The 17,794-nt window shown below is 28.0% G+C and overlaps 2 protein-coding genes across 2 annotated transcripts in view; one reads left to right on the top strand and one right to left on the bottom strand.

Annotated features, from left to right (window-relative positions):
* The window catches only part of LOC111612637 (ADP-ribosylation factor 2), a 38,997-nt gene extending 31,114 nt beyond the window's left edge, over positions 1-7,883 (bottom strand). The window contains exon 1 of the mRNA XM_023353875.1: positions 7,667-7,883. Coding sequence (XP_023209643.1) covers positions 7,667-7,733 — 67 coding nt within the window. The 5' untranslated portion in view covers positions 7,734-7,883. The remainder of the gene's footprint in view (positions 1-7,666) is intronic.
* Positions 7,884-16,370: 8,487 nt separating this feature from the next.
* Positions 16,371-17,794, top strand: part of LOC111612644 (WD repeat-containing protein 82-like) — a 63,764-nt gene continuing 62,340 nt past the window's right edge. Inside the window, exon 1 of the mRNA XM_023353883.1 lies at positions 16,371-16,673. Within this exon, the coding sequence (XP_023209651.1) occupies positions 16,507-16,673 (167 nt within the window). The 5' untranslated portion in view covers positions 16,371-16,506. The remainder of the gene's footprint in view (positions 16,674-17,794) is intronic.

Raw genomic sequence — 17,794 nt, 5'->3', positions numbered from 1 at the left:
TTGGTGACAATACTTCTGGAAAAATATCATCAATTCAGATGCAACAGGTCTATCAAAATCCATTTTCTCTATTCCCACCTAGACTTTTTCCCTCCTAGTTGTGGAGCTGTCAGTGATGAACATGGAGAAAGATTCCACCAGGATATTTCTGTATTGAAACAAAGATATCAATGCCATTGGAATGAAGCAATTCTTGCAGATTACTGCTGGTCTGTGTGTAGGGATGCACCAGAACTCACAAGAGGCAAGCCAAAGAAAACAATCTCATGAAGTCACCACATGATTCTCTTCACATCGTACCACCTGCTGGGTATTCTTCTATTAATTTAGAACTCAGAATGTTACTGTAATTTTAAAAAAATTCAAAAGCACTTTCAATGTTGTTAGCATATGTAATTAAAATGTATCGTTTTCTCTTATGCTGTTAAAATCACCTATTGTATACCAGAGAAACTAGAGCTAATAAAAATTTTTCTTTGTCATATTCAATTTTCTCACCTCAAAATTAGTAAGATTTCACTCATGAAATAAAAGAAACATTCAAAAACATTTTTTTTCGTTGTCCAGTGTTATTAATAATAGCAAAATAATAACCCAATTTATTACGAAGATTGTTTGGTTTAATACTTATTTTAACATAGTACAGTAACATGCAGTAACATACACACACAAACATTACACACAAAACATATATTAAAATAATTGAACTCAAACTTCAGAAATGAATAAAATTTAAAACCATTTTCAGTAAGTAATCATATTAAATACTACTAGGTTAATGAAATCAAATCAAATCTGCTTCAGGTGGTGACTAAATGATGTCTCCCCTTGACCATTGGAACGAGGATGCCTGGTCAAGGGGAGACATCATTTAGTCACCACCTGAAGCAGACCTCGATGGTGGACAAAAACGTTTGTGAAGTTTGTTACGAAGACAACACTGTTATAAAAAGGTTTCGTGGATTGTTATTAGTAATATTTATAATTACTTATTCAAATCTTCAGAAATATATAAAATATTGAAATTCATAATCCAAACTTTTCTAGACCCAAGATCCAAACTTTTTTATCTATATAAAAACCTTCTTTTAAATTGAAGCAAACTGATATTTTAAAAAATCCAGCAACAAGTTGCTTAACTTTTCCAGCAACATTTAAAATATTGGTGGTGCCATCTGCTATGATATTTTATTTAAATATTTTATATTTTGAATTATTATAAAATGGCAAAAAGCTTAGTTTTGAAGGTAGAAATGAGGTTTTTAAAAAATTATAAATGCTAATAATGAGTAAAATTGTCATGAAGTCTAACCCTAATTGAGATATAACACATGATCACCTTTATCTCCCACCTTCTCAATCTTTAATCATGTGGCCTTTTTTGTTCTGAACAGTAAAGGGCCTAAACCACAAATAAATAAATAAATATATATATATATATGAAAAAAAAAACATTTAATCACCAAACTTTAATAACATCAATCCCCTAATAAACAAATGTCTCTGTAAACTTTCAGAAATTTTTGACAAAAAGCAGAGTTATAGGCTTCAAAGAGGGTGACTATAATTGTGTCTTACATACATATACACANTTGGAAAGAAAAAAAAAAAAAAAAAAATGAAATTGTAACTTGTATTTTATACTCTTCATATTTTATTAAATATATTTTCTCAAATTTACTTTATATGTTTTTTAAAGAAATTATTACTGCAAAAGTAAGTTAATGTTTAAAGAAGCAATTTACTTACTTTCTTTTCCTATTATATAATCATTAAAAAGAAAAAAAATTTTAACTAGATGAATAATGCATAAGAATAAAGAAAGGAGAATATTTAATGGAATGTGTAGCTAAACATTTTGATTGATTATTGAAGAAAGGAAAGAAGAAAACACTTCCAATTTTAAATTGAATCTGTACAATTTATAATAAAATTTCAAAACTTTGCAGAAGTTTTAACCTAATTTTTCAAGATAACCGTATATACATTTTAAAACATTTCTATATTATTCAAATTAATATACTGTTTATTAATGAGATGTAAATAAGTTACAAAAAGTTTAAAACTATTTACTTAATAATAAATTTTCTGCATTTAAGTATAATCTGGGGTCTAGTCTTAACAGTTAAACTACTTTCAGCAATATCAAATTTTCAGTATCCAAATGGTAAATGAAGTCTCGTGTGGCACATTCAAAGTCATATCATATAAATACATTGGCTGCTAATGTCTTAAGCACTTATATGTGGTTTGATGTTAAAAAATGCAATGTAAGCATCCTTTTGCTATTAGATACTGAATCTTTGGTATTACAGAAAATAGTTAAGTCTAGACCATCCAATTGCTGAAAACTTAGATTAAAGTTCTTAAATTTTATTACAGGCCTATTCTATTCCACAAGATTCAATTAGAAACTTATATTAAATATCTAATTATTAATTAAATGTATTTAGCTATGAATTTTTTTAAACATATTTTTTTATTTTAATCTTCTTTTAGGAATATTTTTACAGGTAGCAAATATACAAAAAGTTCAATTGTAAATTAAAATATAAATTACTTCTGTTTTTTTTATGAGAAAATGGATATCTTAGGGTATAAAATACATTTACATTAATAGTTTATTGTAAAAATTTCAAATTTCTTTATATTCTAGAATATTTTTAATAAAAAAAATTATTTCATTAAATTCTTTAAAATTTTTATATGATATGAAAAACTACAATAAAATATTAAAATATTATAGAAATTTTATAAAGTCTATAGTTTAAAATATAATGAAGTTATTAAATTTGTTATGAGGTTTTTATTTGAGAAAATAATTGCACAATTATGTAACATAAATAAGAATAAATCAAAATATGTTAGATAAAGTGAAGTGTATAATAAACAATTTACTAACAATAAAAACACTTTCATTAATTAGTACTTTTTTTAAATACAATTTCTCTAGATCCAAATAAAGATAAATTCAAGAATATTAGTTTCAATTTTGTTTCAAGTCATTGTTACTAAATTTAATTAAAGCTTTTCATAAAAATATCTTATCATTGAAATTATCAAAAGATAGCAACCCACCTACCTATAGTGTCAAATGAATATTAAAGTTAATTATAATTTAAATATAATTAATCAAGTGTTAAGATAATAAGTTTTTTGCAAATTACTAGAATTTAACATTAGATTGGTATGTTATTCTGAAATATTTATTTACTTAATATTTTTCAATTGCAATGTTGGAAATATATAAAAAGCTTTATGATAATAGCCTAAAAGTTTAAACCAAAACAATACATAATCTCATTTTCAAGTGTATACAAATACACTTAAAAATACAAATTAATTAACATTACCTCGCTATTACAAGTACTAAAGTCCACTAACTATGACTATATATGAAAGAAATAGACAGTAACTTTAATTTAGTTTTTTATATCAAATTGGGTAGTAGTAAGATACAATTAAATTTATCATTAAATTTAAATTTTTATAATAATATGTTTCATCTATGTATAAGGAAAATATCAAGACATACTGTATATGTATAACATATAATACAAGTAAAGTCCATTCTATTAAATATTCTTTTTTCCATAGTCTTATACAAAATTCCTTTTCTACAAAACATGTGTCATACCTATCAGACATTTTTTTATACTCAGAAAATGAAGCATGACTTGATTAATTTAATATTTTGACTTATAATAATTATATATTTCACAAACAACTTGATAATTTATAAACATAGAAAAATTAAAGCTTAACATTATCATCACTTTTCAAATATCAATAGTGAAACATATGGTTCATAGATAGCAATCAGGTGTCCAGATATTTTTTGAAATCAGACTGGTCCTAATCATAACTCTTCTTTTTATACGTTAAGAGATAATTATCCTGCAATAGGTAATTCATAAAATTTCAATATAATTATCTCTACTTGCACTCTGCTATCCTTTTTTGTGTATACTGTTATATTTATATACTCATAGTTGTTCCAGTTGTTTATAAGAGATATATTTTTATCATTATCAAATATAATGTAAAGAGAATTCCAAGGAAATCCATAAATTAATAATTAACAAATATATTTTATAAAAAAAAAAAACATTAAATTCAAGCATGAATGTTCATGTTTTTCTAAAGATAAGAATTTGAGCCCTAGTGTTTGAATAGCCTATGTTTTAATCCTTTTTACATTACTAATATATTTGTTCATTATTTTCTCTCTTATATTAATAATTTTATTTAGCATATGTTATTTTGCTTTATTTGATTCTACTGTTTGCAAACAGTGTGTGTGAGTTTATACAGCACATACACACTTGTTTGAGATAATTATAATAAAATTTTATAAAATACTTATTGCAGGATAATTATCTCTTAATACAGAATACAAGAATCATTTTATGAAACCACAATAATCCTAACCACATCTGGACACCTGACTGATATCTGTGAACTATGTTTCACTATTTATGTATGAAATAATATATTAATTTATAAATATAGAAAAACAAAAGTATATTAAGATTTGGATTTTTACAATAATTAGTTTAGTATTTTTGTAAAACAGGTAATCAAGTCAGGTTTCATTTTTTTTCAGATGTATATGAAAGTCATGTGTATGTATTAACTCTATTGTTTGTCTTTATTTATTTTTATTTTCTTATTTTTTATCTTAATTTAAAAATGGTTTGGTATTCTTATATTTTTTGTTCTACATTATTTATGGAGAGTTTCTAAATCATTCAATTTTCCATATCCTTTGATTTAAAGTTTCTAACCTGAGGAAGATCTTTAAAAATGACTGAAAATATTAGTTATTAAAGATTTTGCTGCTATAAATTAATATCTACCAAAGCAATTACTTTTGGTTATTTGCCATATGTATAAAGCATGTTTTGGGAAAAAAAAATATTTTGAATAAAATTGAGCAGAGAAAAGAATGCTTAATAGAATAGACTACAGATCTGGTCTTATTAAATATAAAGAAACTGCTAAATTTTTACTGAGCTAATTCTTAATTTAAAATAAATTTAAATTAGAAGTATTATAAGAAGGTGGTATAATTTGTAATAATGAGAAGAATATGACTTTTCAATTAACTAGCTGTGCCTGTACAAATTATTAATACATAAATAAAACAAAATATTGAATACGAAAAATAAAGTTATTAAAATAACAAAAATTGTTTACTAGAAAAAGAAAGGTGTTTCAACCTTTCTTTTTCTAGTAAACAATTTTATTATAACAACTGCTGGAAAAAGTAGGAAAGGTGGTTTCTTGTTGGTTATAAGTTCCAGCTTTTGAGGAGTTTTTTAAAGTTATTATTTGAGAAATTATTGAAACCAGAGTTTGTTTTTTATTTCTTCAGATCAGATTGTTGGAATAAGGCAATGCATAACTAGATGATCTGCCAAAAGGAAGAAGTGCCTCACAGAAGGGTTTTGTAGGAAAACTAACCTCCATTTACATGTGTGAAGAAAACACAAAGAAATTTATATAGTCAGCCTGTTGATCAGACATGAACTCATAAACCATGTGTTTAGTGGTTTTACATAGTCCCTTTATTTTATTTTTTTGTTCAGCATCAATAGTTAACAATCACTTCCCAAGTATTGTTGTTGTAACAGAATTAATATTTAATTTAGAAATAAATAATTAATTTTTAAAATTATTTACATTTAAATAAAGTTAGTTAATGAGTATTTTTAATTTATTTATTAAATAAATAATTTTAAAACAGTCATTAATTTTTGTTGTTTGATAACAAAAAAAAGTGAATAATTTTATATTGGAAGAACACACATTGCTTCCAAAACAAAACCATTCAATGTAAAAAGTAACAATGCTTGCTGTGAAATTATTTCAAGAACTTAAAGTTACATTTAAAAAAATTGTGATTATGTTAAATTTTTTTGTTATGAATTAATAATAATACCAACCAAATTAGCATTAAAAGTAAGTGGTAAAGTTTATAAGAATATATTATTGTGAAAAGAGAATAATTGAAGTTGATAGTATTGCCTGTAGTGCAAAGAAGAGAATTTTTAGAATTAATAAATAAAAAGTAGGGATCAAGTTCAGAATATTAAACCCTATGTTTCATAAAAACCTGTAAATTGTGAAGATCTATACAAGTAGTTTATTAGATTGTATTTATGTAATAAAAATTCTTGATCAAAAAATATTTCAATTTTGATTCAACTTCAAATTTCCAAAATTCAGAATCTAATCACATTGTATTCACAAAAATATATTTTGAATATAACACTTCATGCATCACTGAAAACTGATATAGAGCAATTAAAACAATATTAAATGTATCTACTAAATGTTTACTAAAATTTGAAAGGAAATATATGAATCCTTTTATAATTAATGATTTTATACAACCATTAGTTACTGGATAAATTGCAATTTAATTGCATTAATCATTTGTTACTTCTTTCAGAATATTGTATTATTCAGTTATTGTCTGATTTGTTCAACTACATTATTTAAAATAAAATACTGAATATTTGAAAAAAAAATACATTGTTATGATTAATAAATTTAAACAATATCATATGTTTTATCTCACATGTATACTTTAAACGTTAAGACATGACTACAGTAATTTATTTCAATAATATGCATAAGAATTTTAAATAAAGGACACATTTCTCTTCTACTGTATTAATAAAATATAATCATTGAATTGTATCCATTAATAAAAAAATATTCTGGCTAAACAAAGTTCAAAACTCCACAAAAACTCAAAATGTTGCTGTAATCAGACATGAAATTTCTATTTTTTGCTCCAATAAACCATTTTATTCAATTTTAAATTCCGGCTTAAACAATTTTATTAATTATTATTAAATATAACATTTAAATATATTTAATACCATTAGTTATTAATATTATTATTAATAACTAATCGTATTAAATAAAATTAAATACAGAAACACTCCTTTGCCCTTTTTTGTCACTACATTTATTTTTGAACAAGAATTACCTCCTATAGCTGCAAAACCGGCCACCCCTGATCGGTTTTATATTAAAAACTGTAAATCTGATTAAGTAGCAAATAAACAATCTATTGATCAATAATGTCATTGCATATTTCATAAAAACATACAAAAAACAAAAAAATCATAATCCAGCTGAAAAATTCAATATAAAAACAGAATTAAATCCATAAAATGTTTATACTTAATTAAAAAAGAATGAAATATATTTAATTAAGATGTGTATTGATTTACATAGCATTTCTGATTGTTTTTTTTTTTTTAATTAGAAAGCAACACAGTAATTTATTTTGACACGTTTAAGTTTCTAAAAATGTTAACATGGTGGAAATAATTAAATAATTTGATGATTCACTGCTTTTTGTTTTTTCTCAGTCCAACAATAGTAAAAAATAACCAATTGTTTTCCTTCAAATATTCAAAAATTAATACAGAATTTCCAACATAAATTACTGTGAGATTATGGATTTTGAATACAATTTTCATAGCTTCTCGCAACATACACGTCATCATATTCAAATATAATACATTGTATTATAACACAATATAATTATTATTATGTAGTAAACAATTAAAATAATCAATTTCGTTATCACGTGATTAAAATTCAAATTTTTATGAGATTTAATAAAGAAAATAAAGACACTTACCCATTAAAATCCTAACTTGTTTCTTTCCGAATAAACGTGTTAATATGCTAGATAAAGTCAATCCCATATTTAGTTTTTGTTCCTTAGCGAGTGAAAAATAGAAAAAATTTATATATATATATATTTTTTTTTAAATAAAATAATAGATCAACGCCACGTCTATTTCTCTCTCTCTATCTCTCCTCTCTTTGCTTATGATCATCAAAGCGGATATGACGTAGTCGAAGACGAAATCAGCCAAACGAAACCAAATAACGTTGATATTTTTCGAAATTAATTTTGCATTATAATTTATTTAAATAATTTTAAAAATATTCGATAATTTCAAATAGAAATTGTCAAATTTAATATTTCAATTAATATTACCAAATAATAATTAAAATTGTAAAGTTTGAAATTGGATGGTTGGTATCAAAATCATCACACTTGGAATTGTATACGTTATATTATTTTTATACGACGAAATTAAAATATTTTTTAATCATTAATTAACACAAACTAAAAGTACTGTTAATAAATATAAAGTAAGCAGTTTCTTTAATCCGACGGCCGGATGGCCGAGCGAATAGTGTGGCGGCCTACCGCTTTTGTGGATCCGGGATCAAATTAAACGTGTCGAATTTCTCGAGGTGGCCCGTCCGGATATGACAGTCTTTTTCCTCACCATCCGGTCACCCCATTATGGGCCTGGCCGAACCCGTAATAAGCTTGTTAAAAAAAAAAAAAAAAAAGCCCTTCAGACCACCATTGGCCGAGCGGTTCCGTTCCCTGAACACTGGGAGTTCGGTCGTGGATTCGCGCCTCGACAGGACGGGCTGGCTAAGTGGAGTTTTCAGGGTTTTCTCCACGTCTGTAACACCCGTATAAATTTTATATAATTTGTATCAGTAATAAATTACACAATTAAATAATAGCTTAAAAAACATCACGCGTTAGTATTGAAAAGCGAAAAAATCCTGAGATAATGGATAAATTCATCATAATTAATTACTTATATTATGCCACATACGTTCAAACAATAAACAATCTCCAACAAATAAGCATTTTTAAAACCCATGCCGTGACGATCAAATAGCTGAGGCGATTGAAGCGTTACCTCTGAAAGACTCGGAATCGAAGTCAGGCGAGCAACCCCAAGAATTTTTAACGATGGTCTGTGCTGGATATGTCGAGTTTCGTCTCTGACCAACTTCATCATTGTGGGCCTGACCAAATTCACAATGGGCATAAAAAGTCTCTTCTGTTAACCATTAGACGAAAAACGTCAAAAATGTAAAACCTATGACAGTTTTTGAAAATCTGACCTAGATTTGAATCTAAATCTTTTGGAGCGGTAAACTGAAGCTTTAGAAGACTGTATTTGTTTACCATAAATGAAATCACCGAATTATATACAGTCGACCCCCCTATAACACGGGTTCATATAGTTCGGATTCCTATATGACGGCGAAAAAATTGCGACAGTATTCGTACAAACACGCTAAAAAATTCGTATAATTCGGTAAAACGTCATCGGCGACTCATGTCTCGACAGGATTGGTCAAATCTAGACCAATAGAGGATATTGTACAAACTGTTGAGTTTAAACGAGCAGCGGACCTACTAAAAACCATTTATTATTTAACGTACATAAAAATTATATTTATATTAATGATGTCTCCAAAGTTCAGTGAATTTTTCGCAAAAAAAGTAATTTATCAGGAAGCACGCGAGCGCCATTCGATTACAAGCTCCACGACGAAAACAAGCTTAAGCAATGGTGTCGTCGAATGGTGCACACTCAGTAAGTAATCCTACAATTTTTTGTTTATAGCATAGTTTATATGGATTATTCCCATAAAATTATACGTATTTTGGAAATGTTGAGTTGAATTAGTCAAGAATCGATTAATTTTATGGAAGAAACCTTTCAAATAGCCATAGTCCGTAAACTGCATACGTGCTGGGCTGTGATTGGCTCATGTATTTAAGGACTCGTAGAAAATGGATTTCATAGAAACCAGAACGTATCTACCGTGTTATAGGGGAGTCGACTGTATATGATGGCCGAATGACCGACGCTTAAGGCGTCAGGCTACCGCTCTGAAGAAGCCAGAAATGATTTTGAGCGAATAAGCCAAGAAGTCTTGGATATAGATACCTGTATGTCAGACCTAATACCCATAACTCGGTCGCTCCTATGGTGGACCTGATGAAATCTTTAATGCGTATGATTTTAAAAAACATTCTCAGTACCCACAGAGCGAAAAGACTAAATATATATACAGTAAATATATAACAATTTTGAAATGATTTAACGGGCTGGCCGTGTGGAGTTTTCTGGATTTTCTTAGTATGTCTAATCTAAATGGAGGGTTTTCAAAGAAAGTTCTGGGAAGCAGTCCCTTAGCAGATCGCCTGTGTTGCGTATTCCATCAATTCAAATTCCTATCCCATATGAAGAATTGCATCAAACTGAGAGTTAACATTTCGAAAATAGCAATTACATGAATAATTTAATGAAACATCAAACACCTTCTATCGCTGAGAAATGTTTATTTAACGAAATACTAACGTTTTCAGCCTAATAGAAAAGGCCATCTTCAGGTGTAATTGAATTCGAACGTATTTTAAAATTTAACGATGGAACGTCCGAACATTATACATTCAAATTTAAGACGAAAATAATATATAAATTAACAATAACAAAATAAAATATACTAAATACACTGAAGCAACAACGATATAAATAATAAAATAAAATAAAATACATAAAACTGCATCAAAAATAAGGGCAGGTATAGTACGGTCTAAGAATTTTCATGTTTTAATTTTTCTTTTATGCAGAATTTTCATGCATAATCTACTTCATCCGCATCCCTAGCATTAATACAACCATCCTTTAATTTACTTTTATAGATTTCAATTTTTTCTTTGTGCAATGCTAATGATGGTCCTGATGATAGTCGCTTCACTTCATTTAACTGCAGAGTCCTCTCCTTGTGCCATACTTGACAAAACTGTGTTGCAGTGCCCTTTATTAATGTCATACTGTATTTGTGCTCCTTAAGTCTAATAGCTAAATTCTTTCTTGTGACTCCAATATAGTCCTTCATAATTGCTAATTGCTGATTTTCAAATGGAATTCTTATATACGCCCGCTTTTTCTTCTTTCTTAAACATGTCTTTATCATTTCTGAGAATACTATACAAATTAGCTCTTTTGAAAACTATTTTGGATTGTTTTTTGTCTGATACTTGTTTCATGATGTCCTTGATGTTTTTATTATAAATCAACTTGGCGATTTTAACGGATTTGTTTGGGTTCTTAATTTTTTGCCTTCTTCATATTTTTTAATTAGTCCTTCTATTGTACTCCTTTTATATCCCAAATTTGTTTTCCTGTTTCTTTCATTCTATTAATCTCCTTCATCCTGTTTAGTACATTAGATCAATATGAATACGCTCTTCTAATGAGTGCATGAAAAGCAAACAGTTTGTATCCGTACGGGTCGTTCGAGTTAGCAGGAATATAAAGTGGACTATGTGTTGGTTTTATGTAAATATCCGTTGTTATACAATCTCTTTTCAATTGGATGTCTACACGGGTGGGGCGCCAAATTCCGGACAAAATTCAATTTCAAATTCCCGCCGTTCTGTACCGCTGGTAGATGTTGTGTTTGGCGTTAAAATATCTTGACACATGTACTAAATCACCATAACCTCGAAACATTCGCAATGTTGAAATCAAGTGCGGAGTATAACCGAAGAGTCGCGATTATCGAAAGTGTTCGCGCTGGGCGCTCGGTGACAGAAATCATTCGGTTCTTCGGGTACCCGAGATCGATTGTTTATGATGTCCTCGCAAAGTACAATGAGTCGGAGAAGTCCAACGAAGGTTTTACAACACCTTCGTTGAATGATTTCGAGCGAGGAAAACTCACTCGAAATTATTCAACGGGCTCAGGAGCTGATTTTTGAGGATTCAGGTCAGTCGATCCGAAAATTGTCGTCGGTTATTGGTGTGAGCGAGAAAACTATGCGTAGAATCGTCGAGGAGGACCTTTGCTACAAGTCTTACACAATTAAAGAGTCATTTGGTGCAAAATTGGTTGTCGGACATCGACATGTTTTGGTCGAAAGAATTCTGGCCTCCCAACAGCCCAGATATGAATCCTTTGGACTTCTATGTATGGAGCGTAGTTGAAAAGGTCACGAACAAGTCCAGTCATCCAAACCTCGCATCATTGAGAGCCGCTATTGATGCGGCATTCGCCGATATGGACCGTGACATATTAAAGCGCGGCTGCGCACGCTTCAGACCAACAATGGAAGTGGTCATTCAAGCAGAAGCGGGATATATTGAGTAAATTTATTCTTTATGGCCTTACAAACAATAGATAGATAGATATTTTATTGTAACTTACTGGAGTACAGTAAATACAGCCTTACAAACAATCTGGTTAAAAAGATTTGTAAACCTTTTCACTTTTTGCAATAAAAATATGATTGAAAAAAATGTGTATTTTGTCCGATTTTGGTGCCGCACCCTGTATATCCAGAAAATGTAACCGTTCATGACTTTTTTGTTCTAGTTTACGTTTTAATCCATCATTGTTGCTGTTGTTGATTACTTGTACGAACTCGTGTATTCTCTTGCCTTTTTTCCAAATAATGCACACACCGTCTACATATCTTATGTAAAATAAAATATCCATTCTGAACCCATTAATTAATAATGCGTTTCTCTAAGTTGCGTAGAACTAGTTCACATAATAATCCTGACATCGGGCTTCTCATAGGTACCCCTTTCTTTTGTCTGTATGCTTGTTTTTCGAAACTGAAGGAGGACTCATAGTATACTAATTTGGCTAATTCCATCATATCGTTCGCAAATGCATCAACCTCCGGTTTCATGTGGAGCATAAATTCCATTAAAGCTTCATAACAGGATCGGTAAATTAAATCTATTAGACTTAAGGAGCTCAAATATGACATTAATAAAGGGTACTGCAACACAGTTTTGTCAAGCATGGCACAAGCAGAGGACTCTGTAGTTAAATTAAGTGAAGCGACTATCATCAGGACCATCATTAGCATTGCACGAAGAAAAAATTGAAATCTATAAAAGTAAATTAAAGAATGGTTGTATTAATGCCAGGGATGCGGATGAAGTAGATTCTGCATGGAAATTCTGCATAAAAGAAAAATTAAAACATGAAAATTCTTAGACCGTACTGTACATGCCTTATATTTTGATGCAGTTTTATTTTATTTTTTTATTTTATTATATTATTTATATCGTTGTATTNACATATAATAAAACATAACACAGCACTTTGTTCCATACAGTGTTGAAACAGTACACCAGTATAAAGGGTATTTATGTTAAAAAAAATTGCTATTTATGCGATTTTAACTGATTAAATTATCATAATAAACAATATTTTCCATTTAATGATGATTGTATTCGTCTTTTTCTCTCAAATTGCAAACTTCCTGGTACTAACATTATTTTATTTTATTTTATTTTTATTTTATTTTGTTATTTATTTGTTAATTTATATATTATTTTCGTCTTAAATTTGAATGTATAATGTTTGGACGTTCCATCGTTAAATTTTAAAATACGTTCGAATTCATTACACCTGAAGATGGCCTCAGGCTGAAAACGTTAGTGTTTCGTTAAATAAACATTTCTCAGCGATAGAAGATGTTTGATGTTTCATTAAATGTTTAAAAATGCTGAGTTTGATACTGTATTTAGTTACACGAATAATACTACAAGTAATATGAGTATAATATACTGTATAAAGGTCATTCAAAAAGTTCTCGGAATGAAGTATAGATGTCGATAGTACAGTATAATCGAAAGTTTAGTGCTGTGATATTAGATCATATTAATATAACAGTATTAACATGTGTGAAAGTTGAAGTCATTTTATCATTGACTTTATTGTTGATATCTGTTTAGATAAGATGTGTTTTGCGCTGTTTACAACTAATAAAAAATTGAATTTTGTGCAATTATTAAATACTTTGTCAATATATTTAGTAATCCATACAAATATGAAAAATATAGTAACAGTGGACATCCATAATCACCAGAAATTAACAGAGTTTATGATATGATTTTGCAAGAATGACGATTAAAAATATCCGACATGACTAAAGCTGTAAGCATCTCATGGACATTTTGAGTAAAGAATAAATTTAAGTCTAAACTATATTTGAGATAAAACTAACCACAAGATGTGTGCTGCGTTTGTTACAACAATTGAACAAAAACGCATCAGTGCTCAAATTTCTCAGGAGTGTGTGGGCCGTTTGAACAAAAGTACTGTACAACCAATTTTGTAGCACATTTCTTACCACAGATGGGAATTGAGTCCATCACTAAACAGCAGAAACAAAGGATTAGTCAAACACAATGGATAGAACATGGATACTCGGCACGATAGAAGAAAGGAGGTTCTACATACAGGAAAAGTCACGGCATAGGTTTTCTGGGATGCTAAAGAAGTTATTTTAATAGATTACTTCCATAGGGTAAAACAATAACAGGAGAGTACTGCGTTAACCTTTTGAACCAATTAGACAAAAATATTCGAGAAAAGAGATCAAGATTAGTAAAGACAAAAGTCATCTTTTATGAAGTCCCTGCTCACGGAAGTGCTCTCGGGTTCGAAAAAATCAATGAATTAAAGAACGATTTATTGCCACATGTTCCTTATTCACCTGATTTAGCTCCATCGGATTTTTGCCTACTTTCAAACCTGAAAAAATTTATTTCTGCAAAGAAATTTTCTTCAAATGGGAAGGTGATAGCGGCAGTAGACAGTTATTTTGCAGACCTTCGTGGTTGCTGTCCACACTTTAGGGATGGCATAATGGTTTTGGACAAAATATGTTGATAATATTCGAGACTATATTGAAAAATAAAAGTAATTTCAGAAACATATAAACCATTTTGCTATCCTAATCCAAGAATTTTTGAATGGCCAACGTACAATATTACAATATTATAATGATATTGTTCAATTATTTTCATAAGGTATATCTTGATTTAATTTTTTTAAATTAACATATTAGAATCTCAAAAATCTGAAGAAAAAATAAATGTGTAACCTTATCATTTTTTCCAATTTGCAGTAAATGTAATTAGTACATTTGAAGTTTAATCCAGTATTGATAAGATAAAATAACTTTAAAAAAGTCGATAAAATTTAACTTTACAATGAGATTTCACTAATTGTACTTAATAAAAGTTGTTAAAATTTGTCAAGATCAATTACTAATTTCCCATCCAATTGGACGATAATCATTCCATATCCTATTGATAATTTATGTATTTAATGTATGAGATACTCATCAAACATCTGTTTTATCTCATTCAATAGTGTATTTTTAATTAATTAAAGGATTATAATTTTCAAAAATAATAAAAGTTATATTAATTAATTATCATAAACATAATTTATCATCTTGAAAATATTAAATTTCACTTATCTTCATAATTGAAATAAATAATAACTTTTCCTTAGTCCTCATTCGAAATTCTTACTAATCAGGAAATATTGACTAAAAAATAAATAATAAATTGTAAAAATAAATCATATAATTTATATTTTATCTTGTTAAATTTTTAAGATTTTTTTTTTATTTAAACTTATAAAATTATAAAACTTCAAGAATTTCAATTAAATATAGGGGAAAAAAGGATCCAATTGTGCGCGTTAATTTACATTTTCTCCTTTTTTTTAAATTTAATAATTCTTTAAAACTTAAATAAAAGAAAGTAAATCATAAACTTTTATCATAGACTAAACACAGTATTTTATTTTAAACAATAATATAAATCAAAATTAAGCTATATTTAATTTTGTTTATTCTAAATGATCATAAAATTATTTTGTAAGTGTCAAAGAACATGGTTCTCCTAAAACATGTAAGCATTTTTATAATGTTTAAGTCTAGGTTTCATATTTCCAATCTCAAATTTCATTATTAAAAGAAATATATCTATATTATTGCATATATATACTTTTAAAATTACCTGTATAAAATTCTTATACACTTATACACATAGTTTTTCTGTATAAAAATAATATATAAGCTGTTTTTATTAAAATAAATCTATAATAAATTAAACAACGTTGATAAGAGCCTTTTAAATGTATAAGAATTTTATAGTTTTAAAAGTATATTCAATAATACAGATGTATTTCTTTTAAAGATGAAATTTGAGATTGGAAATATGAGACCTTTGGTATGGCTAAAACATTATAAAAATGCCAACGCGTTAAAAAAAATTAAAGAATAACTGTTACTATTTAATTTATTATTATTTTTTTGTTTGTTTGTAAAAGCAGTAAAACTGGTAGAATAAATCCATTTTATTTATTTATTTATTTATTTCAAGTTTTAATTACAAACTGGTTCCATTGAGATGAAGTTTAATAAATAAATATACTGCGATTTTATTTTATATATTTTATATTAGAGCGATATTAAAATCAATTTTGTTAAGTGTAAATAAAAAAAAATAAAAAAAATAATAATAATGCAAACGCGAACGATTTGTTGTCAATATGACTCACTTCGCTCATTAATTTAAAAACATTTTTATAATATACTCGATCATTGGTTGGATTTTTAATCCATCCTCTAAAACTGACCAATGAGGGAACAGCACGTTTTCTTTTGGATCGGTATACGCATGTTTGTTTTTATTTCCTGCCTTCCTCTTCCTATCGAGCACGGCCCCCTGGTGGGTGTCTTTTCCGCGTTTATTGAGATCGTCGAGATAAACAGTAGGGAAGAAGGAAAAGATGTGAATTGTTGTTAAGTTTTGTACATAGATGAACATGAAGTTGGTAGATCACGTTGTGAAAAGTTTCCGAATTGCTAAAGTTTTCAACGAGAATGCCGATCGTATAAACAGCATAGACTTTTCTTCGAATGGAGAGACATTAATATCTAGCAGCGACGACGATTCGATCGTCATCTACGATTGCGAGAGAGGAACGTGAGTCTCGTTCTTTTACTATACATCCGATGTGTGTGTGTTTGTCTGTCTGTCTTGTTACCGCCAACCTCCTTACGACCTTCATTTTAGGCTTAGCGCTGTAACTTGCCGTTAGGCCTAACTTCAAACAAGGATTTCTGTTAAATTTCTAAAAGAAAATCGCTTCTCCCGCATGTTTTATTTAACGTATACATTCATCAGGTGTTTTTTTTTTTCGGCGCGATAGTGTGTGATATTTTAAAAAATTTCTTGACGTAACACAATACCCGAAATCAATTACACACAGTACATATAATAAAACATAACACAGCACTTTGTTCCATACAGTGTTGAAACAGTACACCAGTATAAAGGGTATTTATGTTAAAAAAAATTGCTATTTATGCGATTTTAACTGATTAAATTATCATAATAAACAATATTTTCCATTTAATGATGATTGTATTCATCTTTTTCTCTCAAATTGCAAACTTCCTGGTACTAACATTATTTTATTTTATTTTATTTTTTTTGGATGATTTATAAAAAATTAATGACTTGTATAAATTATGCACTTAATCTTAGTTTTAATTTTTTGCATTTTATATACATTTATGACCCGTCTAAAGCTGAATAAAAATACACGATTTGAGTTGACCTTCGACGTATTAAAATCTATTTAAATGGCTCGGATACTTAAACGGTATATTGGTTAAATTTGCTTTGTTTGTTGATTGTTATCAATTATTCCAATTTCTTCCTGTATATTTGCATTAAATTTATGACAGTCCTAGATAGAATTTGGCCTTGAATGCATCAGAATTAAAAAAAAATTTTTTTTTTAAAGTTTAAATATATATTTAAAATTTGATTAATTAATTCTACAATACATAAATGCATGAATTTTATTTGTTATTTTATTCTGAAATGTTTGTTTGTGGTAAAATCAAACACGTCTCTACAATAATTAATAAGCGTAATTTAAAAGATAATAAATATTCTGTAATTCTTGTAGAAGAAACATATGGTCTGAATAGTTATTAAATAGTTAAACAGAGAAATTTAAAATTATTTTTAACTCATAAAAAAAAGTTTTATTTGAATTTATTTTGATCAAAATACAATTTTTATATACAAGAAAT

The sequence above is a fragment of the Centruroides sculpturatus genome, unplaced genomic scaffold (genome assembly GCF_000671375.1).
Source record: "Centruroides sculpturatus isolate CEXI.00-Female unplaced genomic scaffold, Cexi_2.0 scaffold1185, whole genome shotgun sequence".
NCBI lineage: Eukaryota > Metazoa > Arthropoda > Arachnida > Scorpiones > Buthidae > Centruroides > Centruroides sculpturatus.
This window is presented reverse-complemented; position numbering and strand designations above follow the sequence as displayed.